At 47.6% G+C, this 27,589-nt stretch overlaps 3 protein-coding genes across 4 annotated transcripts in view; 1 reads left to right on the forward strand and 2 right to left on the reverse strand.

Moving 5' to 3' along the window:
* Nucleotides 1–3,908, forward strand: part of UPF1 (UPF1 RNA helicase and ATPase) — a 29,809-nt gene extending 25,901 nt beyond the window's left edge. For both annotated transcript variants that reach the window (XM_035117889.3, XM_088672882.1), the window contains exons 22-24: nt 884–1,101; nt 1,466–1,585; nt 2,925–3,908. In XM_035117889.3, the coding sequence (XP_034973780.1) occupies nt 884–1,101; nt 1,466–1,582 (335 nt within the window). In that variant the 3' untranslated portion in view covers nt 1,583–1,585; nt 2,925–3,908. The remainder of the gene's footprint in view (nt 1–883; nt 1,102–1,465; nt 1,586–2,924) is intronic.
* A 7,171-nt stretch (nt 3,909–11,079) lies between these two features.
* On the reverse strand, nt 11,080–17,616 carry GDF1 (growth differentiation factor 1). The gene is made up of 2 exons (XM_035117887.3): nt 17,180–17,616; nt 11,080–11,973 (listed from the first exon to the last, which is right to left on the reverse strand). The coding sequence occupies exons 1-2, from the start codon at nt 17,466–17,468 to the stop codon at nt 11,180–11,182; spliced, it is 1,083 nt and encodes a 360-aa protein (XP_034973778.2). The 5' UTR covers nt 17,469–17,616; the 3' UTR covers nt 11,080–11,179.
* A 1,581-nt stretch (nt 17,617–19,197) lies between these two features.
* The window catches only part of CERS1 (ceramide synthase 1), a 29,895-nt gene continuing 21,503 nt past the window's right edge, over nt 19,198–27,589 (reverse strand). Inside the window, exons 5-7 of the mRNA XM_035118997.3 lie at nt 27,303–27,450; nt 24,812–24,945; nt 19,198–23,480 (exon numbers count right to left, since the gene is read on the reverse strand). Of these exons, the coding sequence (XP_034974888.3) occupies nt 23,438–23,480; nt 24,812–24,945; nt 27,303–27,450 (325 nt within the window). The 3' untranslated portion in view covers nt 19,198–23,437. The remainder of the gene's footprint in view (nt 23,481–24,811; nt 24,946–27,302; nt 27,451–27,589) is intronic.

The raw sequence follows: 27,589 nt of genomic DNA on the forward strand, positions 1-27,589 counted from the left end.
CAGGACAGGCGCCACTACCGAGAAGGCCCTCTGCCTGATTCCCTGTAGCTTCACTTCTTACAGTGAGGGAACCACCAGAAGGCCCCCAGTGCTGGACCTCGGTGTCCAGATGCTCCTCCATGTACACACCAGTGGCAGAAGTGATCCATATTGTGAGCTGATGGAAGAGCATCCCCCCTCAGTTGAGTTTACATTTAGATTTATTGCTGCTGCTTGAGGACAGCCAGGAGAATAATTGCAGGCTTCTTTAGTCGTCGTCTTTCAGTGCTTACAAGGCCAGATACATTAGAGAGTTGAGGTACCCAGTTGTCTTGTCAACTGATTAGGTAGTGAAAGCTGAGTTTTTGGATTTTGCTGCCTCCTGCTGCAGAGGCAGAGCACTGCCATCATGGCTACTAGCTATCAATAGTCGTCTCCTCCTCCATGAATTATTCCAGCCCTCTTTTAAAGCCATCCCAGTTGGTGGCCATCACTAACTCCTGTGGGAGAGAGTTCCATAACTTAACTATGCACTCCATGGAGAAGTTCGTTCTTTTATCAGTCTTGCTTAAATATAGTGAATTAATCCCAGTCAATTAGCTGTGATTCCTTATCAGTAAATACATAGATTTTTACTTATTTTATTACTCATTCATTCAATTTATATGCCACCCTTTATCAGAAGATCCCAAGGCAGTGTACAAAATTAAAAACACATTACAGGCATACTGACAGACAGCCTGTATTGGGATTAATTAAATACAGTGAAACGATTTATGTATTTATCGGATACAGAGGGCGCTTTATGCCCGCTTTCCAGCCTGGCTGCTCTCCCAAGGGCATCACAGGATCGTGCTGACTGCATGAGTGTCTTCTCTGTGTTGAGATTTGTATGCTCTTGTAGGACGTGGGAACCCAAAAGGCAAGACGGGCCGTGGTGGGCGCCAGAAAAATCGCTTTGGGATCCCAGGGGCCGGTCAGTCAAACCTCCCCAACAGCCAGGCCAGCCAGGATGTGGTCTCCCAGCCGTTCTCTCAGGGCCCTTTGACTCAGGGCTACATCTCCATGAGCCAGCCGTCTCAGATGAGCCAGCCAGGCTTGTCCCAGCCAGAGCTGTCGCAGGTAAAGGAACTTACTTGAGGTGCTGGTGTATTGTGTGTGCTCCAGAGTACAGATATTTACACATCAACTCTTCTGGAGGTGAATTGGGGCCAGAAAGTAATGGCCTGAGGACCATTCAGAATGGCCCCCTGCCTTGAACTGGAGGTCAGGAGCCCTTGCCGCTCTCTGCCTCACAGGTAAGTATGAGATATACGTCCACCTGGCACTAAAATTGTATTTCTGTTTGAACTGCCTGTTTAAACTCTTGAATCGTTCTGCTATTCGAGGTATTCTCTTTGGTCTCCCTTCTCTTTCCCCACCCCCACTTCAATCTTTCAACTGGAAAATAATCTCTCTTCTCCTTCCTCCCACTTTTTCTCTTCAGGATAGTTACCTTGGTGACGAGTTCAAATCTCAGATCGACGTGGCCCTGTCGCAGGACTCTACTTACCAGGGGGAGCGCGCATATCAACACGGAGTGACGGGACTGTCACAATATTAGAGTGTAAGGTGCTTTTCCGATAATAGAGTTGGGGAGAGAACCGGGGTGGCGGTCCCATCAGCACCCCTCATCTCTGTGCACATGCCACTGAACACTCGGCTCAGTCTTTTGTGGAATGGGATCTGAATGCTGTGCTAATGCCCCCCCCCCTCCCTCCAAATTATGAGCATTGGAACTGGGTTTTTCTTTTCACTGTGCCCTGTTTGCCAGCTGACTGGTCTGCCTTGTTCTCTTTGGGGGTCGCTGGCTTTGACCGGGAGGGCTTGGCCTATCCAAATGTTGCTCTCTGGGGGGGGGAGGGGGGAGGTGGGCTGCCTTGGGTGGTGACACTTGGTCCTTGATGCTTGGTTAAGATACTGGTAAACAGTGAAATCTACTCGGCCTCTCTTTGCATTTCTTCAGTTAAGGACTGGTCAGAATTCAGGGGTCTTTTGTGAAACTCCTTACTCGAGGCAGCGTAAGCTTGTGGGATTTGGTTGCCACAGGATGTAGAGGTGGCTGCAGACTTGGCGCCTTGAGGTCATTCCTGTTTATGGAGGCTGAGTAGCTCTTGGCCCTGATAGCTGAATGTCACCCCCCCGGTCAGAGGCAGCGATCCCAGATCTGGAGAACCTGCTGGAGGCAGGCATCTTCTTCCCACCTAGCTTGTGAGCTTTATCTAGAGCAGGCATAGGCAACCTTGGCTCTCCAGATGTTTTGGCCTACAACTCCCATGATCCCTAGCTAACAGGACCAGTGGTTGGGGAAGATGGGAATTGTAGTCCAAAACATCTGGAGGGCCGAAGTTTGGGGGTGCCTGGTCTGGACACTGAGGTCCAGCTCTAAGGGCCTTCTGGTGGTTCCCTCCCTGCAAGAAGTGAGGTTACAGGGAACCAGGCAGAGGGCCTTCTCAGTTACCATGCCCACCTTGGGGAATGCCTTCCCATCAGATGTCAAGGAGATAAACAACTATATGACTTTTAGAAGATGTCTGAAGGCAGCCCTGTTTAGGGAAGTTTTTAAAGTTTGATGTTATGTTTTTATATGTGTTGGAAGCCACTCAGAGTGGCTGGGGCAACCAACCAGGTGGGTGGGGTATAAATAATAAAATGATTAATAATGAGGCACCAGCGGGGGGGGGGGGGACTCTTGCCTTAAACAAGTATTGTATTGAGTGGTGGAGAAAAAATGGTACCTGCTGGGCCTAATAGCAGAGGCTGGCTGTAGCCACGGCATCTGCATCCTCCAGACTCCTTTGGGTTCCGCCCGCTGAGCCATTTACGTGCTCAGAGAAGCCTTTCTCACAACCCACAGCCAAGGCTTGTGACAGTAATGGCATTTCCCTTTTCTTTTTCTGACTTAGGTTGAAGGAGAAGAGCTAAGCTGATGTGGAGCTTAGTTCAACAGCATTTTATTCTGGGTAATAAAAATAAAATAAAATGGATACCTGTTTTCCACTGCTAAAACTGAAGCAACTCTGTGAGAGCAACAGGAGAGAGAGAGAGAGAGGAAGAGGGAGAGGAAGAGAGAAACCAACGGAGAGGAGAGCGAAGAGCACGCGAGCGAGGAAGAGAGAGAGCCCACTGCTAGCTCACTGAGACAAGGAGATTGACCAGACGGAGGTGGGAAGAGAGAGAGCAACGGAGGACCGACTGGCGCCTCGCTGGGAGGGGGAGCCAACTCGCCCCAGAAGAGCAGAGTGGTCAGCAGAGTTCCCTGTCCTCCCCCCCTGTCAACACACACTGAGAGAGAGAGAGAGAGATTCAGAGAGAGAGAGAGAGAAGAGCCTTGGAAGCAAGCTTTTGTTCTTGTGAGCAGGGCGGGGAGAGGAAAACCCCCATCTCAGAGTTGTTTGCGTACCCATCTCTCTTTTCCCCCTTTTCTTTTCACCTGAAGTGGCATCTGTTGGCATCTTCTTACAGGAGCAAGTGTATCATCATCATCACCAGCCTCGTCCACCCAAGAGGACCCCAATCCTCCCGAGCTCGTGGGAAAGCCAGCCGGCTGGTACCCTACTCTGAGATGTGTGGTTTTGCTGTCCAGGATCCAGCTTCGAACCTCACATGCGTGTGGTGTCACCCGCGTCCTGAATGGACTTAAATAAGATGGGGTGTTTCTTATTTTCCTTCTTTTTTTCCCTTAAAAAGAAAAAGAGATTCTTGCAAAAGAAGCACTGGATATTTTTTTAGAAGTTTGTCTCTGAAATCTTAGTAGTGGACCTGGGCGGGGGGGGGAAATCCTTGTTCTGAGAAGCTTAAAAAAAAGATACATATATATATATATATATATAAAGTTTAACGCTTAAAAATTAGAACACCACTCTTTTAAAGATCTTTTTTCAGTGTGATTTCAGTCAATCAGCCTCTTCTTCAGATGGTAGGGTAGCAGTGAGCAAGGAAAGCCAGCACATCCCTGCAGCGAGGCAGAAGATGGTTCAAGTGTGTGTTTTTTTGTCTTGCTTTCAATTGGCTTCTGCCTGGGCTCTGCTCTGTGTGATGACAACAAGTGGTTGTTGTTTTTCTTTTCTGTAAGACTTTCCATGCGCTTCACGAGAACAGGGAGTGGGTGCCTGTGCCCTTTTGCCCACCCCCACCCACCCCCAAGAGGGGGGGGGACAAAAAAAGGACACTGCTTTTTCTCGCCTCCCACCCAAAAACAGTAGTGGAAACTGGGGATTATATTGGTTTTGAAGTAAAGACTCTTACAAAGATACTTTCGAGGCAGGTTGGGTGGGGCGGGCAGGCTGAGAGCGGGAGGTGGCCGCGGAGAAGTGGGTCTCATTCTTGGAGCATATATTGGGGTGGGGGGATTGTCGTTGGGGGGGTTAGATGCAGCGGTGCGGCTGTGGAGTGAGTTCAACGCCAGACATTTAAACCAATCTTGAGGCGACGTCTGGTGGGGTGGGGGTGGGGGGTCACAAACCTTCACTGGTGAGCCCTTCAAACTACAACTGCTATGAATCCGACTGGGAAAGGGCACCCCCTGGGGGGGGAATGCCGCCTTGCTGCACTTGTAGCAAAAAGCATTCTTTTATCTGCATCAAAAGCTTTCTAGGGAAAAAAGCTGAAGTAGGATTTCCTGTTTAACCTCCTGCCCCCACCAGCCCGGTGATCCATAAATGTTGCAATGCCCTTTATCGCTCTGAAACAGTTTGATCTGCCTTCTAGATGTGATTTCCCCCCCCCCTTCTTTTAAACAGCTTGTGAATTAATTTTTCCCAGTCAAAGGGCTCTTAGCATCTGTTTAGCTTTTGTGTGTCCTGAGGAACTCAAGGTTAACTTAACATGAATGTACTTAAGAGAACTCCCTGCGCTTTTTTTTCTTTTTTCTTTTTAAAGAAGAATAGAGATTTTGGAAATCTGTCTTTCTTGTTCCTCTTCTCCCCACCACCAAAGAGAAAGAGCAGCCCTACCCCATCCTACTGGAAGAAGTGTACTTGGCCTCCTTGGTATCCATTAGACCTGACAACCTGTAGGGAGGTGGGGGGCAGGCAGGAGATCTTCAGTTTTAGACTTCTGCCATGTGTAGTAAAGCCAAGGGGTGTGTGGGCTGCCTGCCTTCCTTCCTTCCGGGGGGGGGGGCTCTGTCGGAGGGCCTGCTACTCCATTTCCCACCCCACTGGGTAGGCTATGTTGGCTGCGTAGGTTTTCAAAGCTAGAGTTCTAAGCGCTATTGTCCCTTTTTCGTGCAAGGCGATCCACTGAGTAAAGATAATTCCTTCCCCCACCCCAAAATCCTTCTGTGGCTGCCCGATTCCTCCCTCCCCTCCTCACATTTTGCTAGTTAGCACCTGCTTGCTTCTGCTTTGTGCTGGGTTACTTTTCCCCCTCCCCTTTGTAGCAGTTAAAATGAAATCCTTTTGAGTTTTTATATAAATCCATTTAAAGAAAAGAGAAAGAAACATCAGTGCTAGCACGGTGTTTATTTTTTTGATTTTTTTTTCCATCTCAAGTTTGCTTTAAAATCTGTTTGTCATCAAATTAATAAAGAGCCTCTTGCATTCAGCCTCTGGGGACTTTCTTACATTTCATAATATGATGTACAGCTTTTTTTTTACATATGCACTTTTTAGTTTTAGAAGCCTGAACGTTTTCTGATCCAGGTTGAACCCAGTCTTATTGGGGGTTTTCCAGGGCAGCGCTGCCTAATCTGTGGCCATTCAGCTGAACTCCCATAGGATGCTGGGTGTTGGAGTCTGGCCAGTTTAGCCACACTTTCTTACAGACTTAACTTTGTAATCTTCCAAATGTGAACACTCAGAGACAAATAATGCACATGTGACAGAATTGCACTTGTGCTTATTGCCCAACCTGGGATTTTCACTGTATGATCCCTCGGCATGCTGGGGGTGGGTGGCACATGGGTGCTGTTCTACATGTACATATTTGCAGAGTTAATATTCTGGCATTGGGTAAATTGGAGTCCAAGAATGATTACGCTTCCTTGGGTGCAGCAGTGTAGGGTCACATACTTAAATGCTTCTGAGAGTCTAAAATGACTCCCAGGCTGCACATCTGGCTCTTCATTTTTTCCCCCAAATTTTTTTATTCATTTTATAACAACACCAACAATACACATATACACAATACATATAAAAATACTACAAAATAAAACCAAAACTAACATAAACTACACACAATCCATAAAAATTTTCCTTGTTATTTCATCATCTTCCTTAACATTTTTGGGTGACTTCCTCAAATCCCCCCTATCTGTATTTCAATTTAAATCATTTTAGCAGTTCCCAAAGTTAATTATTATTAGAGCTTACCAGGGAGCAGGGGAGTCGCAACGGACACCCGCCGGATCTCCAGGTCCTCAAAATACTCGATTTGAGGTTTCTTCGAGGGTCTGCAGCGCTCTTGCTGTACCACCCAACCATCAAAGTGCCAGAATCTCTTCCGACAAAGAGATTCCCGTCTGAATGAAGCCCGATCAACCGGAAGTCCTGCACGCCTGGTTCTTCAGGGGCACAGTGACCCCACAAAGGACCAGGAGTCCCCCATACCTGCCTTCTCCTGTCCACCAGAAACAGTACTTCTGTCTTGTCAGAATTCAACCTCAAGTTGTTGACCATCATCCATTCTCCAGTCTACCTCAGTCTACAAAGACTGGCAATCTCATCAGGGACTTCTGGACAGGAAGCCGACCTGATGCTGCTGCAAAGCAGGTACTCCACCCATGAACTTGCATGGCACCTTCAGCTCCTGCAGAGGAAGGCTGCAGGGTGTATGTGTACTGTACTACTAATACAGGGTGAGTCTTTTAAGAGAGACCCCGTGGAACGTGTACTCTATCCACAGGGCCTCTTTTAAAGGACTTTTCTTGTATTGTATCCAAAATAGGATGCTCTCCAGTGCTTTAAAACCCCAAGAGGTGATGGTTCCCATGCAAAACTTCTTGTTGTTGTTTAGTCATTTAGTCGTGTCAGACTCTTCGTGGCCCCATGGACCAGAGCACGCCAGGCACTCCTGTCTTCCACTGCCTCCTGCAGTTTGGTCAAACTCATGTTTGAGTCTCCTTCTTTGGAGGTCTTTAAGCAGAGGTTTGACAGGCATATGTCAAGAATGCTTTGATGGTATTTCCTGCTTGGCAGGGGGTTGGACTGGATGGCCCTTGTGGTCTCTTCCAACTCTATGATTCTATGTTCGTAGCTTCGAGAACACTGTCCAACCATCTCATCCTCTTGTCGTCCCCTTCTCCTTGTGTCCTCCATCTTAACCAGTGTTGTGTAGTGGTTAGAGCATTTGCATCGGACCTGGGAGAGCAGGGTTTGAATCCCCCCTGCCATGAAATCTCAATTGGGTGACCTTGGGGGCCAGTCGCCATCTCTCAGCCTAAGCTACCTCCAAGGATGTGGGGATTAAGTGAAGCAGGCAGAATCATGTGTGCCACCCTGAGCTCCTTTGAGGAAAAGGCAGCGGATAAATGTAACAAGTGATTAATAAATTAAATACAGTGGTACCTCGGTTTATGAACACAATTGGTTCCGGAAGTCTGTTCATAAACTGAAACGTTCATAAACTGAAGCGAACTTTCCCATTGAAAGTAATGGAAAGTGGATCAATCTGTTCCAAACGGTCCGCAGAGTACTTAAACTGAAGTGTTCATAAACTGAAGCGAACTTTCCCATTGAAAGTAATGGAAAGTGGATTAATCCGTTCCAGACGAGTCCACGGAGAACTCAACCTGAAGTGTACGTAACCCGAAGCATGGGTGTAATTGGTTCCAGAAGTCTGTTCATAAACTGGAGCGTTCATAAACTGAAGCGAACTTTCCCATTGAAAGTAATGGAAAGTGAATTAATCCGTTCCAGATGGCTCTGCGGCGTTCGTAAACTGAAAATTCGTAAACCGAGGTGTTCATAAACCGAGGTTCCACTGTACATAGAGTTGGAAAGGACCCCAAGGCAGTGTTCGAAATTAGCCAGGTGCCAGGCACATCTTGCACTTGGCTATTGACCACTTGCGACCAAGTGAAGATGCCTGGGTGCCAGGAAGGCACCTGACGTCTCCACCATCTGAAGGTGCATGCCTGGAGATCCTTGGATCTGGACTGTTTTCACACACTAATACCCCATCCTGTAGAATTTATTTTATCTGCACAGTCAGAATGAATTTCAAGAACCAAAACGCTTTTTCTGTGCAGCCTGAGCAGGAGCAGGGAACAAGTTAATTGTTGTCACTTGTCTTCACTTAACTCACCTCACTGCCCTGCTCACAGCTGTGAAGAATATTCCTGTGTCACAAGTAAGAAAAAAGGGTCAGAATATGTATGTAGACTGGATGAAGTGACTTTTCCAGTTCTCAAAGCTCCTAACTAGCCAGAATTCATCAGTCAGTCCATCCTTTGGAAAATAAGGCTTTAGAGTTGTCTTGCCCCAAAATAGCAACTGGACGTTCCATTTTGGCAACACTAACCTTGGTTTAAGGAGGCATTTGGCACCTGGCTTATATATCTGAGTTTCTAACATGGCCCAAGCGTCATCTAGCCCAACTCTTCAATGTGATTGTTGTTGTTTCGCCGTGTCCGCCTCTTCGTGATCCCATGGACCAGGGGATGCCAGGCACTCCTGCCTTCCACTGCCTCCCGCAGTTTGGTCAGACTCATGTTGGTAGCTTTGAGAACACTGCCCAACCATCTCATCCTCAGTCGTGATACATCACCAAAGTAGCCTCCAGCTGTGTTGGAGTTTCCTGTGACACTCCAGATATTGGGGCACCAGCTCCCATCAACCACAGTTGACATCATACATTTAAAGTGCTCTATAAACTATCATGGATTTCCCCAAATAATTCTCATCTATTAGCCTCCCCTATATATATATATATATATATATATATATATATATATATATATATATATACTATATATATATACACACATACACATACACATACATACATGGTTTCCCCAGCCACTCTGGGCAGCTTCCAACAGAAATATTAAAATACAATAATTTATTAAACAAAAGTCTGGTATTTGTTTTTCTCTTTGACATCTGGTAGGCCCTCTACTACTGAGAAGGCCCTCTGCCTGGTTCCCTGTAACTTGGCTTCTTGCAGCGAGGGAACCTCCAGAAGGCCCTTGGCACTGGACCTCAGTGTCCAGGCAGAACGATGGAGGTGGAGACGCTCCTACAGGTATACTGGACCGAGGCAGTTTAGGGCTTTAAAGGTCAGCACCAACACTTTGAATTGTGCTCGGAAACGTACTGGGAGCCAATCTAGGTCTTTCAAGACCGGTGTTACTTGGTCTCGGCAGCCGCTCCCAGTCACCAGTCTAGCTGCTGCATTCTGGATTAGTTGTAGTTTCCGGTTCACCTTCAAAGGTAGCCCCACGTAGAGCGCATTGCAGTAGTCCAAGCGGGAGATAACTAGAGCATGCACCACTCTGGCGAGACAGTCCGCAGGAAGGTAGGATCTGAGCCTGCGTACCAGATGGAGCTGGTAAACAGCTGCCCTGGACACAAAATTGACCTGCACCTCCAATGACTCCCAGGCTGCGCACCTGGTCCTTCAGGGGCAATTACCCCATTCAGGACCAAGGAGTCCTCCACACCCACCCGCCCCCTGTCCCAAACAAAAAAGTACTTATGTCTTTTCAGGATTCAACCTCAATCTGTTAGCCGCCATCCATCCTCCAACTGCCTCCAGACACACAGGACCTTCACCGCCTTCACTGGTTCTGATTTGAAACAGAGGTAGAGCTGGGTATCATCTGCATACTGATGGACACCCAGCCCAAACCCCCTGATGATCTCTCCCAGCGGCTGCATGTAGATGTTAAAAAGCATGGGGGAGAGAACAGAACCCTGGGGCACCCCACAAGTGAGAGCCTAGAGGTCTGAACACTCATCCCCATCCCCCCTGCACCACTTTCTGAACACTGCCCAGGAGGAAGGAGCGAAACCACTGTATGACAATGCCCCCAGCTCCCAAACCCTCTAAACGGTCCAGAAGGATGTTATCGTCGATGGTGTCCAAAGCCGCTGAGAGATCCAGCAGAACTAGGAAACAGCTCTCACCTTTGTCCCTAGCCCGCCAGAGATCATCGACCAGTGCGATCATTGACCAGTTTCCGTTCCATCATATGGGTATGATGACACTGGAATAGCTCAATCAGAGCATAAGACTCATAATCTCAGGGTTGTGGGTTCGAGCCCCATGTTGTGCAAAAGATTCCTGCATTTGCAGTGGGTTGAACTAGATGACCCTTGGGGTCCTTTCCAACCCTACACTTTTATGATTCTGTGTGAAGGTGGCCAAAAGCCAGTAGTGATGGGAGTTGGAGTCCAGGCCACAAGTCCCCCACCCCTGACCTAGAAGGTGGTTCCCCATTAAGATAGCTCTCTCCCCACCTGCAACTTCAATAACCTTCAGCCAGCAAGCTAAAATTTGTTCTCCAGGTGGAAACTGACCCAAATCACATAGGCATGCAGCCTTTGTTGTTGTTGTTTGAATTTGTATATCACTCTCCATTTGTAGCTCTTAACCCCCCCATTGAATAAAGGGACCCCAATCATCAACTTTTATTCTGCTTTAATGACACAAATTACAATTACATTTTAAAATCCCTTCACCTAAACCACACCGGCAAAAAATGCAAGACCCAACCCAACCCCCATGAACCTATTAATACATTTCTTTTTTAAAATCCCCAGCAACTTCAGCTTTCATGTCATTCACTATTAGAATTAAACTTCTACAATAGTTTCACCCTAGGAAAACAATCCGGAAGCAATTAGATGGCGTTAAAAACCCGTACGCAGTCCTTGCAATTATATACAGATCCTTTGGTACAGGAAATAAAATAGAGATATGACACTGTTTAAGCGAGCGCTACTCCACATCTAAAGCCCAACCTTGGGTCTCCAGCTGCTTTTGGACTACAACTTCCATCATCCCTGACCACTGGTCCTGCTACCTAGGGACGATGGGAGTTGTAGTCCAAAAACAGCTGGAGACCCAAGGTTGGGAAACACTGGCCCAAGGGGCCATGAATTCAGGATAATCTGGTTCTCGATGCAGAGCTACAGCAGGGAGGCTGGCCAACGCCCCTCTGCATGAGTGCCCCACTGCAACAAAGCCACGCCAGGGAACCCCACCCCACCCCCTTTTACCGGCACCCGCATTCGTCCACCACCATGTCCTCATAGTGCCTCAGCACAACATTGTCGTCGTTGTCGTAATACAAGATGGAGATGGGTGAGAGGCGGACAGGGACGCAGCAGGGCTGGGGGGTTCCCTCGGGGTCGAGAGAGTGCACCACAGTCTGCAGGATGGCATGGTTGGTGCTGTTGAGGTCTTCGGCCAGTGGGAAGGGGCACTCACCCAGGCAGTAGTTCGCCAGGTAACCCTGCGGGGCGATGATCCAGTCTTCCCAGCCAACGTCACGGAAGCTGATGTACAGCCGCCGCGGCTTGCAGATGTTGCTGGCGCCTGTCGGGACGTAGTAGGTGCTCCGCCGCTTCCGGGTGCTCCGGCACTGTCTGTGCACCAGGGAGACCACAAGGAGGGAGGTGTCAAGGAAGGAATCTGCACCAGAGCAGAGCTTCCCGCCAGCGATTTCAAGCACCAAACCCAGGTTCCGGGCAGGGGTTTGCCACATCTTTGCTGCCTCGGTCAGGTTGAAGACGAAGGACTTGTGGAGATGGATGAAGCTTTGCTCCACCAAGAGCTTCCGGCTGTAGGCGTGCGAGGACATCCCTCGCAGAGCTGCCTGGGTGGCCTGGTACAGGCTCAGCTCCAAAGGGTGGCCCGGACTGGCGACCTGGTACTGGTTGTGGTGGAAATGAATCTGCAGCTGCGCCATCGTCACCTGCTCCCCTTTGTCTAGGGTGGAGAAATTGAAGTACAGCCGCTTCTGGAGGCACAGCCAACTCCGTGGCTTGTCACTGTGGATGAATTGGCCTAGGAGAGGAGGAACAACGCTGAGGCAAGGACCAGCTTTTTGTGAGCCAGCAGTAAATCACACTGCGCACCTTGGAGTTAACTCCTTATTAGCAAAACCAGGATCTGCACAGGAGCATTCGGTCTAATGAGCACAGCAAGCAATTCCAGGTGGTTTTACTCCATGAAAATCAGTTGCTGTGACCGAAAGTCCCCTCCTCCCCACGCCTGTCTCCAGGGTTTTCCTCAAACAATATGAGACTGGGCGTGCATGCAGCCAACCTCTCCTCCGCCCTTTTCATGCCTCTCCTGGTTCAGGGAGACCAGCGGGGATGGGAGTGTCTCGCAGCAGGAGGGGGAGACCCCCATGGCTCTTCCCCTCTCTGCCTCTTGGCCTCCTTCCTCTCCTGCTTCAGCTCCTGCCTCTGAGTCTGGACTTCTCTCTGCCACAGACTCTCCCAGCCCACGAAGCCCTGTCCTCTTCCGACAACATCTGTTCCCAGTCTTCTCCCTCTGTCTGCTCATCATTGTCCCACCACCACTCGGGTTGCTACCGGTATGTCTTGAAGAACAAAAGGAGGTCAGCCTGGACTGGCGCAGGGGGCTGCAGCCACTGTCCCTGTAGCTCTTTCCCCAGCCACGTGCACAGCAGCCCAGGCCGCTGCCAGCCCAAGCGGAGGCAGGACCCCAGCTCCTACCTGATCTTTGCTGCCACAGTCTCACTCCACCGTGGCGCTTCCGCTTCTAGGTCACAGCGCCCTCCCAAACATGCGTGCGCACCCCCCAAACCCCTTCTGAAAATAAATAAAAAACCCCAAACCAGACATTTTCCTTGAAATTAGCCCGGGGGGACATGTTGGCCCCTCAAAAGAGGACATATCTGGGTTTTCCCAGACATATGGCCACCCTATCTGCCACTCCCCAAGCTCTGAACCTTTTTCCCTTGAGGGTCCCCCAGTTGGTTCCTCCCACCATTCCTCTGTGTCCAGCCAGTCCGTGACACTGCCCTATTGTTTGGCAGTTTGCATGGCACTCGGAGAGCCAGGGTGGAATTGTGGTTAGAGCATCAGACTACCAGTAGGACCTCGGAGGGACCAGGGTTCAAATCCCCCCTTGGCCTTAATGCTTCCTGAGTGTGACCTTGAGGGCCACCAATCCCTGCCTCTCCTAGCCTAGCCTACCTCACTGGGTTGTTGTGGGAGGGATTAAATGAGGAGGGGGAAAGAGACCTGTGGAATGGCCCCTCGAGCTCCTTGGAGGAAAAAAAGGCAGGGATATATAAGGCATTAAATAAATAAAAATAAATAAATACTGCCCAAGCGGGTTTCTAAGCTGTTCTAAAAGGATCAACCCATTTCACTGAATATCTTACTGTGTCTTATTGTGTTTTAATTTGTTGGGAGCCACCCACAGCATAGGGGGCAACACAGTCAGATGGGCAGCATATAAATAAATTATTATTATTATTATTATAGACGAGTCCTGCTGAATCAGGTCAATGGTCCAGCATCCTGTTCTCATAGAGGCCTACCAGATGCCTCAAAGGGAACCCCGCAAGCAGGATCCTAGCACAAGAGCCACTCTCCCCGCCTGTGGCTTCCAGCAATTGGTGTTCAGGCGCATGGCTGCCTCCCACCTTGGATAGCCAGCCTCTGGAGAAGAGAAGGCTAAGGGGTGATATGATAGCCATGTTCAAATATATTAAAGCATGCCATATAGGGGAGGGAGAAATGTTGTTTTCTGCTGCTCCAGAGAAGCGGACACGGAGCAATGGATTCAAACTACAAGAAAGAAGATTCCACCTAAACATTAGGAAGAACTTCCTGACAGTAAGAGCTGTTCGGCAGTGGAATTTGCTGCCAAGGAGTGTGGTGGAGTCTCCTTCTTTGGAGGTCTTTAAGCAGAGGCTTGACAGGCATATGTCAAGAATGCTTTGATGGCGTTTCCTGCTTGGCAGGGGTTTGGACTGGATGGCCCTTGTGGTCTCTTCCAACTCTATGATTCTATATGCGCCCTTGGCCTGATCCTGCAGGGCTCTTCAGATGTTCTGATGTGCCTGTTCACACCAGGAAACATCTGTGGCACCCAAGTGAGCGGAGACAAGCATCAAAGCTCTCTTTAAGAACAGTTTAGTTCACAGGCATTGAGAAGGCCCATTATCACCAGGCTGTAAGAAATCCCACCAAGGTATAGAAATGGAGGAAGAGGCCAAGGCTCTGGTTTCTGCAGACTTGGGGAGGTGGATTCCACAATGCTGCAGATGGAGGAAAGGAGGTGAGAAGAGCAGGCATTCAATGCCTCTGGTTACAGAGCAGCTTCTGCTAAAGATGGTCAAATGCTGGTGGGGAAGAAGGATTCCCCAGCCACCAGCAAACCCCTTTTTGTTTTTGCATACGAATGACCTGCAAAGTTGGAGCAGTTTTCCTTCAGTAAGATTGGGGGGGGGGGACAGACGACATTTCAGCTTTGCAGTTTATCATGCCAGGCTTCTTATATATAGGGTATAAAATGTATGTGTTTAAATCAGGCTTGCATTTTATGTATAAGCACATAAACACACACACACAGAGAGAGAACAGTAAATGAACACACAAGAAAATAATAATTTGTCAACAAGTTAAGCTATTTAAAAGACAGAGATTAATTGGTTAGCCGGTCAATAAAGTAACAAATTAGGAAGGGGGAATGGTTAAGAGGAAACAAAGGGCATAGCTGCCAAGTTCTCCCCTTTTTTTAAGGGAAATTCCCTTATGCTGAATAGGCTTCCTCGCGAGAAAAGGGAAAACTTGGCAGCTATGACAAAGGGTTAAATCCAATATGAGTTGCACTGATAATTGAAATTAATGGGCGTGATTAACCTAAGCTCACTGAGTAGAACTTAATTGAGCCTAATAAAAAAATTCCTTCAGTAGCACCTTAAAGAGCAACTAAGTTTTTATTTTGGTATGAGCTTTCGTGCATAGCTGCCAAGTTATCCCTTTTTTAAAGGGATTTTCCCTTATGCTGAATAGGCTTCCTCGTGAGAAAAGGGAAAACTTGGCAGCTATGCTTTCGTGTGCATGCACACTTCATCACGAAAGCTCATACCAAAATAAAAACTTAGTTGGTCTTTAAGGTGCTACTGAAGGAATTTTATTATTTTGCTTGACTCAGACCAACACGGCTACCTACCTGTTAATTGAGCCTATTAGTATGTCTATTGCTCTACTCTGAGTAGAACTTGTGGGAACCCCCAGGCCACTATCCCATAAGAAAATTTACTTGGAAGTAAGCTCACCTGGGCCCAGGGGGATTTAATCCTTTGTGTGTCTACTCATAAGTAAGCTCCACTGAGTTCAGTTGGACTTCCAAGTTAAGTTTGTGCAGGGTTCCCACTAGCCTCATACCTGCACCAAAATATGCAAAGATCACTTTGAAGGCTATCAAATTTCTGAGGGAATAAGCTGTTCAAAGACCCTAGCCCCTATCATATTAGGCATGAGGTGAAATCTAAGTTGGCTGGTATTGTGTGTATGTAAAATAGGGATATAAAGGAGAAAATGGGAAGGTGGAATAGTGGAGAAAATTAGTGAGCGATAAACTGGATATTAAATACAGTCCTTGATAGTCTGCAGATCATAACTCAGTCGGTGGATCATGAGACTTAATATTAGGGTTATTGGGCAAGAAGAATTGGAGTTCAAGATGACCTTAACAGATTGGAGAACTGGGCCCAAACTAATAAAATGAATTTCCATAGGGACAAAGGTCAGGTTCTGCACTTAGGCAGGAAGACCCAGCTGCACAAATATAAGATTGGGGGAAACCTAGCTTACTAGCAGGAAATTTGAAAAGGATCTTGGGGTCTTGGTGGACCACAAGCTGAACATGAGCCAACCGTGTGATGCAGCAGCAAAAAAAATAATGCTATTCAAGGCTGCATCAACAGAAGTCTAATGTCCTGGTAAAGGGAAGTAAAATACTGCTCTCTTCTGCCTTGGTCAGACCACACCTGGAGTCCTGTGTCCAATTCTGGGCACCACAATTTAAGAAGGATGCTGACAAGATGGAATCAAACTTCCAGCCCATTACAAGTGTTAATACAATCATCTCAGGAATCCTGGGCTAAAAGTTTGATGCCATCACCTGTGGGTTGCGAGAGATAAAGGACAGTGATCAAAGGAGTTTGTAAATCTCTATTTTAGGGTTGTGCTTATGAAACTGAACATATATTCAGTTTCTGGCTATTGTTTTCTTATGAGTCTTTACTTATAATATTGCCCAATCAACACTCATGCTAATTTATTTATCTTTCTTTGTTAATCACTTTCCACACAGGGACCCCAAGGTGATGTATAGAATGCAGCAAAAATGCCTTTTTCAAAAAAATCCCCAGGTGAAAATAAGGACAGGGAATAATAACTGTGGAAATATCACAGAGGAATGATCAGCTGTGATGTTTTTGTTGTGATTTCATAGAATCCTAGAACTGTAGAGCGGGAAGGGACCCTGAGGATCATCTAGTCCAACCCCTTGCATGGCAGAAATGTCCCATATGGGGATCAAACCTGAGATAAATGCGGCTTTTATAATAACCGCAGGCTACTTTCTACACCTCTGGCCTGATGAGTAGTTATTTAAAAAGCAACAATCAATCAAAACAAAGAGTTTGTTTTTGTCCTGGACTTGGGACTATGCTCTGTGGTGAACTAAGTTTTACTCAGAATAGACCCAATGAGCCTCGGTTAGCCATGCCCAATAATTTCAACGTGTCTACTCTGAGTAGGACTGACATTGCTTACCATCCTGGACTTTTATTCCCCAAACTGGCCGGGTTTTATGAATTTTAGAAGAATTTAGGGGATGCAGAATCCATTTCTGGTTTTACAGTGGTACCTCAGTTTAAGTACACAATTGGTTCCGGAAGTCTGTACTTAACCTGAAGCGTACTTAACCTGAAGCGAACTTTCCCATTGAAAGTAATGGAAAGTGGATTAATCCATTCCAGACGGGTCCGCGGAGTACTGTACTTAAACTGAAAGTACTCAAACCGAAGCATACTTAAACCGAGGTATGACTGTATTGGGTGAAGAAAAGCAAGCTATAAAATGACCTCAGTGGTACTTGCTTCTGAGTAGACCTGGGCAGGATTGCACCTCTCCTAACCTCAGGGGGAAAATCATGGCCATCTCAAACCACAAACCCATCAATCAAACAGACCTCCCCCGAAAGCTTTGCAACAACATACCTTGATCTGGGAAGACTCGGATGATATTTCCAGGTACCCTGAATTCTTCCACCCAGCAAGGCGTCTTCCCTTCCTCGGAAGCTGGAGAGGAGAGGTTGGCTCTCTTGTGGAACATCTTCCAGAGCAGATGGGGCACGGGAGGTGGAGATCTGGGGCTGGGCCTTGCCGTGAGCCCCAGAGATTTCAGCACCAAACTTTCCTGCCTTTGCAAATCCATCCCTCCGACCAGCAAGACCCAAAGCATCCCAGCTGTTCCCAGAATTATTTGGAAATAGTGCGAATGCTCCATTCTATTCTATTCTATTTTTGGGAGACGCGTGGTTTTTGCAGACCACACTTTGCTGGTGATGGGGAGAACCGGGGCAAGCAAAGTGATCTGAATACAGTACTTGCTTTTGGTGGGTGGGGAGAAGCCAGATAAAGGCGTGGAGGAAGAGGCAGCTGATCGGGGTTGATTGGTTAATGGGGGCCCTTTGATCTGGGTGATGGGCGCATCTGGTTAACCCTTCCCCGCCCAGGGCAGAGGGGACTCGCAAACCAGGTGAGTTCAGTCCTGAGTGCTGCCGCGCGAGGAGGAAAGAGTTTTGCTGCTTTTATTCTACTCAATTTATACTCCATACAGTACATGGATGCAGTTGTTTTTAAAGCTTCACAACAACCCTGCGAAGTGGGCTAGGTTGAGAGACCCCAGGTGATTGCACAGGATCATAGAATTGTAGAGTTGGAAGGAACCTGAGGGTCATCTAGTCCAACCCCCTGCAATGCAGGGATCTCATCTAAAGCACCCATGACTGATGGCTGCCCAGCCTCTGGAGAGATTCCCCCCAAATCCACCCACCTCTGTAGTCATGGAGGGGACTTTTGATTTTTGTTTGTTTGTTTGTTTGTTTCAGTATGCTTACCTATAAACTTTAACGTTTTGTAAGGTATCCTGGGAACCCACTGAAAGGTGGAGAGAGGCAGTGTGGTGTAGTGGTTAGAGTGCCAGGCTGGGGCCTGGGAGAGAGCAGGGTTGGAATCCCCCACTCCCCCATGAAGACCTGGTCCAACCTTGCAGGGTTGTGTGGGGATTAAAGGAATGGGGGGGGGAGAGACCCCTGTGTGCCATCTTGAGCTCTTGGAGCAAAACAACTGGACTATAAATGCAATAAATTAATAAATAGAGTAACAAATCAAATTGTTATCCCCCTATTATCTTGCAACCTTGGTTCTCCTTTCCAGTTAAGATGCAGCTCTCCCCCCTCTTGTCCCCTTTTAAACACGTTGAGCAGCAGCAGAAAACCCAAATCAGGAATACAGAACTATACACCCAACTTTAAGTGGCTAGAAAGGTAACAAACAGCTCTTACGACAAATACGATTTCTCCTTCTTTTAATGAGGATTCCGCCACAAGAGAGTTGGCATTTAAATTAACACAGAAACAAACACAAGGCCTCGGATCCCTCTCTCACAGACAAACACCTTTCCGAAGCAAAGCCACAAGTCATAAAAGAGCAGGGGAGGAAGTGTGAACATTGGTGCAAGGGATGGATCCGGACCAGGCCTAGAAGTCTGGAATGAGCTTTGTCGTAAGACTCTCCTTGCGCCAAACAAGAACCTTGTGTGTGTGTGAAGAGATAAATCCACCTGGATGGGATTTGACCCCTGAAAATAAGCTTGCCTCTAACTTACTCAAGAGTAGACACATAGAAAGGAATAGGCACGACTAATTTGAGCCCATTAACATCCACTATCCAGCCTTGAAGCTAGGACCACTAACTTCAATGAGTCTACTGTGAATAGGACTACCGCCAGGAGCAACCCATTGAAGTTAATGGGGCCCATTAGTCACATCCATTCACTTCAATGGGTCTACTCTGAGAATGATTCAGTTGGCTGCAACCTTGTTTTGCCCGGAAGCATCTCAGATCCCAAAGCATGCTAGTCCCTTTAACGGAAAGCCCAGTGGATTTGAAGCATTGAAGCATGCTAGTCCCTTTAACGGAAAGCCCAGTGGATTTGAAGCATTGAAGCATGCTAGTCCCTTTAACGGAAAGCCCAGTGGATTTGAAGCATTGCTGGGTTCTCTGGTGATCATGTGTTGAACCGGCCTTTAGGATTGCAGCCTTAGAAGGGGAGATTTCTGTCCACTCGCTGGAGATGGGGGCAAATTTAACTTGACAACACATCCTCCCATCTTTTGAGCTAATTGCACTCTTCGAGGATACCCATTGCAGATGAAGAATCTGGTGTGGTTCCTGAAGTCTGAACATTAATTTTTTAAAAAATAATAATACAGGTTTTGGGGTTTTTTTAAGGGAAATATCAGGCAGGGTGCCACTTTCTCTCGTCCCAACATCTGAAGAGTCATAGAATCATAGAATTGTAGAGTTGGAAGAGACCACAAGGGCCATCCAGTCCAACCCCCTGCCGAGCAGGAAACACCATCAAAGCATTCTTGACATATGCCTGTCAAGCCTCTGCTTAAAGACCTCCAAAGAAGGAGACTCCACCACACTCCTTGGTAGCAAATTCCACTGCCGAACAGCTCTTACTGTCAGGAAGTTCTTCCTAATGTTTAGGTGGAATCTTCTTTCTTGTAGTTTGAATCCATTGCTCCGTGTCTGCTTCTCTGGAGCAGCAGAAAACAACCTTTCTCCCTCCTCTATATGTTCCCTGTCAGTTCCCCATCCCTGTTGCACCTGGGTGGCCACATGAGAACAGGGTGTTGAACTCAATGGGCCCTTAGTAACCACATTTAGAGGTTCACAAATCCACCCCCGTCTTACTTTCCTTCCAAGGGAAGACCCAGCAGAAGTCAGCAGGCTGCTGTAGACAGGCATGCACAAAACTCAAGTGGCAAGGGATCCTCTTTCTCTCTCGGCCTTCTGTGGGACAGGGTTGGTCAAGGAACAAGCCGTGTCATCAGCGCAGTCCGACTACGTCAGGACACAATTTATTTAAGGTATCCCTAAACTTTTGCTTAATGTTTAAAATCTCTAAACAGTCTGCAAAACAAATTACAGTGCAGGTGTGTGTGAGCGCAGCATATTGTTTGTGGCATCTGGCTTGCAGAGAACATCGGCTTTCACTAGAGAAACCAAGGTGCTAGCCCTCATGGATGCAATGGTATGCCTGAATCCTCAGAAACGGGAGCTGTGCACCAAATAAGTGCTAGGGAGGGGTTTGACGCTTCACGCTTCTTCCCTAGGAACGAACCTCCAAACCAGGGTTTCCCCGAACTTGGGTCTTTGGACAACAACTCCCCATTATCCCTAGCTAGCAGGACCAGCGGTCAGGGATGATGGGAATTGTAGTCCCAAAACAGCTGGAGACCCAAGTTTGGGAAACACTGCCAGGTGTGTGCAAAAAAAATCAGAGAACTTGTTCAAATTCCCATCATTTATGCAAGTCAGGGAATCTAACTCTCCCCCCTCCCCGCAGTGGGGAATTCTACAGTTCTTGGTACTTTCAATTTCTCCACGGAGGGGAAAGGGAGAGGCAGATTTTTTAAACCTGGCACGCATATGCAGGCTGCTGTGACCGTGGCGTCATCCTGCAGCACCAAGTAGAAGGGGGCGGAGAAGGCAAAGGGATGCAATGGCTTCCCAGATGTTTAATTATCAAAAGAAGGGCTTGTTCACACAGACTCCAGCATCCCGACTTGTGTACCAGGGTTTGTGCAGAAGTGCGTACACTTGTTGGTTTGTTTTGATAAGGCATCCCCAAACTTTGGCCCTCCAGATGTTTTGGACTACAATTCCCATCTTCCCCGACCACTGGTCCTGTTAGCTAGGGATCATGGGAGTTGTAGGCCAAAACATCTGGAGGGCCGCAGTTTGGGGGTGCCTGGTTTAGATCGACCAGACTGCATTTCTATTGAACGATACATGTGAATAAATGTACACGTGCCCACAGACAGAGGTTCAAAGATTGTACGCTTGTGGGATATAGTATGTGAACACCCTGAAAATGCAACTTCTGGATCCAGGGGTGCTTTCAGCTACAAATGTCCCCATCTGCATTACAAATTCCTCTCCCTCCTGCGTCGTCCTCCACCTTAGCAAGCAATTATTTGTGTTCCCATCTACTGTTGCTAACACAGGGTGAGCAGAATACGAAGAGCACCAGCAGCTGCCCTGTACAGCGTCAGACCGTTGGATAAAATGAGATTAAGATGGTGTGCCGCTGTCCCAGGTTTCAGGCCTGGGGGGGTCTCTCCCAACCCAAACTGGCGACGCCAGGGACTAAACCCCCGGCCCTTCTGAATGCAAAGCAAATGATCTCCCCCTGAGCTGTGGTCATTCAGTTTCAGGTCATTCTGGTCCTCAGGGAACATACCGTAGAGCTGGCTTAAATAGGAACCCAATAAGCTGCCTCCTGTTGCATCAATGGGTCAGCGGAGTTCAGTAACGCCTACACTAATTGGCAGCAGCTCTCCAGGCTTCCAGACCCCGGGGTGTCCTTTCACCGAGATGCCGGGATTGAACCTGGGACCCTCTACATGCGAGACAGCTGCTCTAAGCTCAACCCTTTCCTGGTAGATCTCTTGGAGATTTGCAGGAGGTGGGCAACTGTTTCCGACTCTGGGGGAGCTGTTGGTAGAGCGTAAGACTCTTAATCTCAGGTTCCTGCATTGCAGGGGGTTGGACTAGATGGCCATTGGGGTCCCAACTCTGTGATTCCGTCCCCTGCCAGCCTTGTGTCTGCCACTCATAGAATCATAGAGTTGGAAGAGACCACAAAGGCCATCCAGTCCAACCCCCCTGCCAAGCAGGAAACACCATCAAAGCATTCCTGACATATGCCTGTCAAGCCTCTGCTTAAAGACCTCCAAAGGAGGAGACTCCACCACACTCCACCACACTCCTTGGCAGCAAATCCCACTGCCGAACAGCTCTTACTGTCAGGAAGTTTTTCCTAATGTTTAGGTGGAATCTTCTTTCTTGTAGTTTGAATCCATTGCTCCATTTGAATCCGTTTGAATTTCTTGTAGTTTTCTGCCCCCAAAGGATTCTTGCCAACTTCCGCTGCTTTTCCCTGGGGTTAAGGGTTGGCGGGTGGGGGGGGGGGGTTAGTAGCATGACGTGGATGGGCGCTGCCCCAAAGCCAGCTCTGGGGTGCCCAACTGAGCCACAAACATCAATTGGTGCTGCATTAGTGCGTTGGGACTGGCAGACCCACGTGGGAGGTCCATGCTGGTGCTGCTTCGTAGGAGAGAGAATGCAGAACGGGAGTCACCTCCGTCCACCTGGATAGAAAGACACCAATAATTTTGTGCTCGCAGAGACTCCTTTCTCCTTGTGAGGTGCAGTCCTTGCAGATGGACAGACTCTGAACGCAGAGGCTCCACGCAGCCCCATCAACAGGCTTCCCTCCAGGGAAATAGGGCAGACACAGCCCCTTGCCCCTCCGTCTCCCCACATTCCTGGCGCCCTGCTTTTTCATCACAAACATTTTAGATATCAAAACAGGCATCCGGTTTCGCCACTGTCTCCCCTCCACTCGTCGTCTGCCCTTACAAACAAAATGTTTTAAAAGTCTGTTTTCAGAAACTAATTTGGAAAATTAGTTTTGGATACTCTTCCTTTGCACACAACAGGGGGGGGAAAGCACATACCCCCCGAGACAGGTCAAAACACCCTTTCCCCCTTCTTTTAACGATATCCAGTAAAATATATATTTTAAAAAGGCGGGGTGTGCGTGCTTGCAAGGCGAGGAATAAAGTGCCGCAGAGCATTGTGGGATAACCGTCCCCAGGTGAACACCGCCACCCCTCCTGTCAATCAATTCACAAGTGTGAATCCCCGCCCCCTCAAGCTGATCGGCCACTCAGTTCGCTTAACCAGTCAGGGCTCTGGAGAACGAGGAGGGTGGGGGAAGCTGTTGCATCCTCTCGGGGGGCCACCCCAAAGAAGGCTGCGCAAGGCAGAGCTGGTCTTTACAAGGGGACGTTGGCGGAGGAGGGACTCTTGCCGCTCCCTTTGTGGGGCTCTCTGCTGGGCATGCCGGATCCAACCCCAGGTCTGTGAAAAAGGCCCCCTTTCAATCCACTCCGTGCGAGTCCTTACCGCCAGCGCCAACTCTGGCCAAATGCAAGAGTTTTTTTAAAAACAACAACAACAATGCAACCGCCAAGGAGTTGCCTGCAGACCCTTTCCCCCTCCCCAATCCCACAGCTCTAGGTATCAAGACGAAGGGGTGGGGGGGGCGGGCTCTTCTCTGGGTTGGCAAGCAAGCTGGGGGGTCCTTGCCAGCAGAGATCCAGCGGGTCCCACCTACAACCGCTTGTCTTTCACGAGTCCGTTCTTCAAATGTTTCCTGTGGAAGAGAGAGTAAGAAAGTAGTCAACACAGAGCTGAACCCCGTGGAATTAATGGGCCTAAGTCAGCCCTGTCAAAAGAAGGCAAGACTAGCCTGCTGGATCAAAGAAGGCAAGACTAGCCTGCTGGATCAGGCCCAAGGGGGCCCCTCCAGTCCAGCATCCTCTTCTCACTGCAGCCAACCAAACGCCTGTTGTGGGAAACAGGCAAGCAGGATTTGAACCCCCGAGCCCTCTCCCCTCCTGCATCTGGGATGCAGAAAGGTTTCTCCCGCTGAGCATAACCCTATCGGCTAGTAGCCATTCTTCTGTGGGTTAATCCAATCCTCTTGGGAAGCCAGCCAAGTTGGTGGCCATCACTGCCTCCTGTGGCAAGGAGTTCCATAGTTTAGCCAGGTGCTGAATCTCCCAGCCTTCAGCTTCATTAGATACTCCCAAATTGCAGCGTTAGGAAAAAAAGCTCTTTCTCCCTCTCGCCTATAAACTTTTTCTATGCCATGCATCATTTTTTGATATCAGGCTGCCTCTTATTCACCTTTTCTCATATCGAAAAAGCCCCAAACACTGCAACCTTGCCTCGTTGGGGAGCCAATCCACCCCCTTGAGGGAAAGGGCCCTTTTCTGCCCATTCATTTCAATAGGACTACTCTGAGTAAAACAAAGGTAAGGACCCCTATGCTTCCGTATAGCAACCTTCCAGAGGCTTTAGCACAGCTTTTGTGTGTTTTAAATTCATGTCACAACAATGCGCTTTATAATCCTGTGGCTGCAATTTACTTAACGTGCTAAAGTTACAAACCACTTTGCGAAGCTTACGCTCCAAAAACCCGACTGGGAATAGTTGAAACTAAAATTCAGATTAAAAAAATCTGCATTTGTCAAACCCTTAATAGTGGGTCCCCACGCTCCCCTGGCCTGGACGCTTTTATTGCTGCCTGCCTCCCCTTGGGAAAAACACCCCACTCCTTTCAAGCAAAAGAGCTGAATGGAACATCCACATTCAGACACAGTCTACCTCGGAGTGGTTTACATGCTCCGCTTCTGGGCTTCAAACTGACAGAATGATACCCACGGCAAAGGGTTTCATCCAACAAGATGATTCTTCTGGAGGATAGTTGTATCAAAATAACTCCACATTCAGGAGCAAACTATCCCTGATAGTTGCAGGGAGGGCAGCTAAAGCCCATCTGGGAGAGCGCTTTTGCACTCCATTCATAGGGTTTCCAGAAGAGCGTGGCTGTCCACTGGCAGAAGCAGGGAAGCCAGGAGAAATGAATGTTGGTACGAATTTGATTTTCTTCCTCTCTCCCTCCCTCCCTGGCACACTAACCCTTCCTTCCAGCAGCTGGGGATGTGAAACTCCCGGTCTCTCTTCTTGCAGGCTGCGTCAACATCATATTCCCGGACGTCGTTCACTTCCCGAACCTGCCCCAGCAAGACCTTCACTACGAAGAGGATGATGTACTGCAAAGAGGAAGGGAGAGGGGACAATCATAGAAATGCAGAGTTGGAAGGGACCCCAAGGGTCATCTAGCCCACCCCCTGCAATTCAGGAATCTTTTGCCCAACATGGGGCTCGAACTCCTGATCCTGAAATTAAGAACCCCATTCCCCACAATGCTTTGCACTACATTACCCAGCCCCCCACTTTCCTGAGAACCCAGTACGTTTCCGAGCACAATTCAAAGTGTTGGTACTGACCTTTAAAGCTCTAAACGCCCTCAGCCCAGTATACCTGAAGGAGTGTCTCCATCCCCATTGTTCAGCCCAGACACAGAGGTCCAGCTCCGAGGGCCTTCTGGCGGTTCCCTCACTGTGAGAAGCAAAGCTACAGGGAACCAGGCAGAGGGCCTTCTCGGTAGTGGCACCCGCCCTGTGGAACGCCCTCCCAGCAGATGTCAAGGCAATAAGCAACTATTTTACTTTTAGAAGACAACTGAAGGCGGCCCTGTTTAGGGAAGTTTTTAATGTTTGATGCTGTACTGTTTTTAATATTCGGTTGGAAGCCGCCCAGAGTGGCTGGGGAAACCCAGCCAGATGGGCAGGGTATAAATAATAAATTATTATTATTATTATTATTATTATTATTATTATTATTATTATTATCCCAGCCAGGGTGACTTGGGCCTAAGATGGCCTGCACGCCCATGATAAAAACATAATAAAAAGCATACTGACAGACAGACAGCCTAATAGTAAAATAGCCATTATGATAACAGCCCTCTTCCTCCACACAGGCCATAGATTATTGACTAGCCATAGGCCTGGGTAGAATCATAGAATCATAGAGTTAGTTGGAAGAGACCACAAGGGCCATCCAGTCCAACCCCCTGCCAAGCAGGAAACGCCATCAAAGCATTCTTGACATATGCCTGTCAAGCCTCTGCTTAAAGACCTCCAAAGAAGGAGACTCCACCACACTCCTTGGCAGCAAATTCCACTGCCAAACAGCTCTTACTGCCAGGAAGTTCTTCCTAATGTTTAGGTGGAATCTTCTTTCTTGAAAAAAAAGTAAAGAGGGTAAAGAGGAATGTTTTTGCCTGGCTCCTAAAGACATGTAATGATGGCTCCAGGCAAGCTTCTCTGGGGAGAGCATCCCACATTTACAATGTAAGTAAATCCAACTTTTACTTTTTCACAAAGCAATGTGTGTGGCTGTTATTTTTAAGGGGGCGGAAAACGGCAATGCCAGGCAAAATCCAGTCTGCCTTAAAGCATCCTGGATTATTATTATTTTTCACATAAAAGAAATCTTTACATATTTTAACATAATCCATAAATTACTTTATCTGTTGACTTTCTGTCCTCCATTTCCATGGTTTTCATATTTACCCTTAAATGCTGCATATTTTGCCTATACTATTCAATACACAAAATTTAACGTATTTATCTTAATAATTTGCGCTGTCACTCATATTTCAAGTCCTGGTCATCTCACTATAGTACAGGTGAAACTTGGAAAATTAGAATATCGTCGAAAAGTGCATTTATTTCAGTAATGCAACTTATAATTTTTTTTCTTTTTCTTTTAATTTTTACAAATGCTTTCTTTTGGAAATTCCACAGCAATAAAACAAATAGTTACAATAATACAAAAATAAACATCGCTATTACATTTCATTAATTCCATTCCGTTTATAATTGACCCGCCTAACGACAAATAATTACAATTACATCAAATTGTTGCATCTATCTCATATATTGGGTTCACCTTTTAAGTTGCATTACTGAAATAAGTGCACTTTTCGACGATATTCTAATTTTCCGAGTTTCACCTGTAGTTCTTTAAATCCCCAATAAAAAAAATTTCAGTCCTCAAGGCATTTTTCTTCATTTTGATCTCTAATCTTTGCTGTTAATCTTGCCAGTTGCACTTACTCCATCATTTTCAAAAGCCAACCTTCCTTTGTTGCTAGATTGGGAAGACGAAGAAAGCATCCCGGATTATTGTTTCTAGAAGTTTAAATCAGGCACCCCCAAACTTTGGCCCTCCAGATGTTTTGGACTACAATTCCCATCTTCCCCGACCACTTGTCCTGTTAGCTAGGGATCATGGGAGTTGTAGGCCAAAACATCTGGAGGGCCGCAGTTTGGGGATGCCTGGGTTAAATCAGCCTTGTCTTAGCATCCAGGTTTATGCTACAAAGGATGGTCCTTTGCTGACCTCACTTGCGTGAGCAAGGAAAGGTAGTAACTAAGCAATATATCCTTCTCCTAGTGTCTAAATCCTTTCCTACAGAACTGAGGCTCGTGAGGCCTATCAGCTGGAGGTTCCCAACTCCTGCATTCCTGCAGGGAAATGGGAATTTCTCGCTACTCACCAGAAACCAGTAGATGTTCATCAGAGTCAGGATGAAGAGCAAAGCATTGAAAAAGAAGTAGAAGGGGATCTCCGGGACAGTCTGGAGGCTGGTGTGGCAGGTGGCGTAGAGCACTTTGAGAGGGAACCAGTACAAGCGGAACCAGAACCTGCGGGGACAAGGGACCTGGTCTATGAGGACTAGAATCTTGTTGTTCGTTCACTTAAATAGCTTGATTGTTAAAATAATAATAATAACCTCAAAGCGATTTACAATTTTGGAAAACTTCTTGCACAAGAGCAGTCTAT

This window comes from Zootoca vivipara, chromosome 6 (assembly GCF_965207765.1).
Source record: "Zootoca vivipara chromosome 6, rZooViv2.hap1.1, whole genome shotgun sequence".
Lineage (NCBI taxonomy): Eukaryota > Metazoa > Chordata > Lepidosauria > Squamata > Lacertidae > Zootoca > Zootoca vivipara.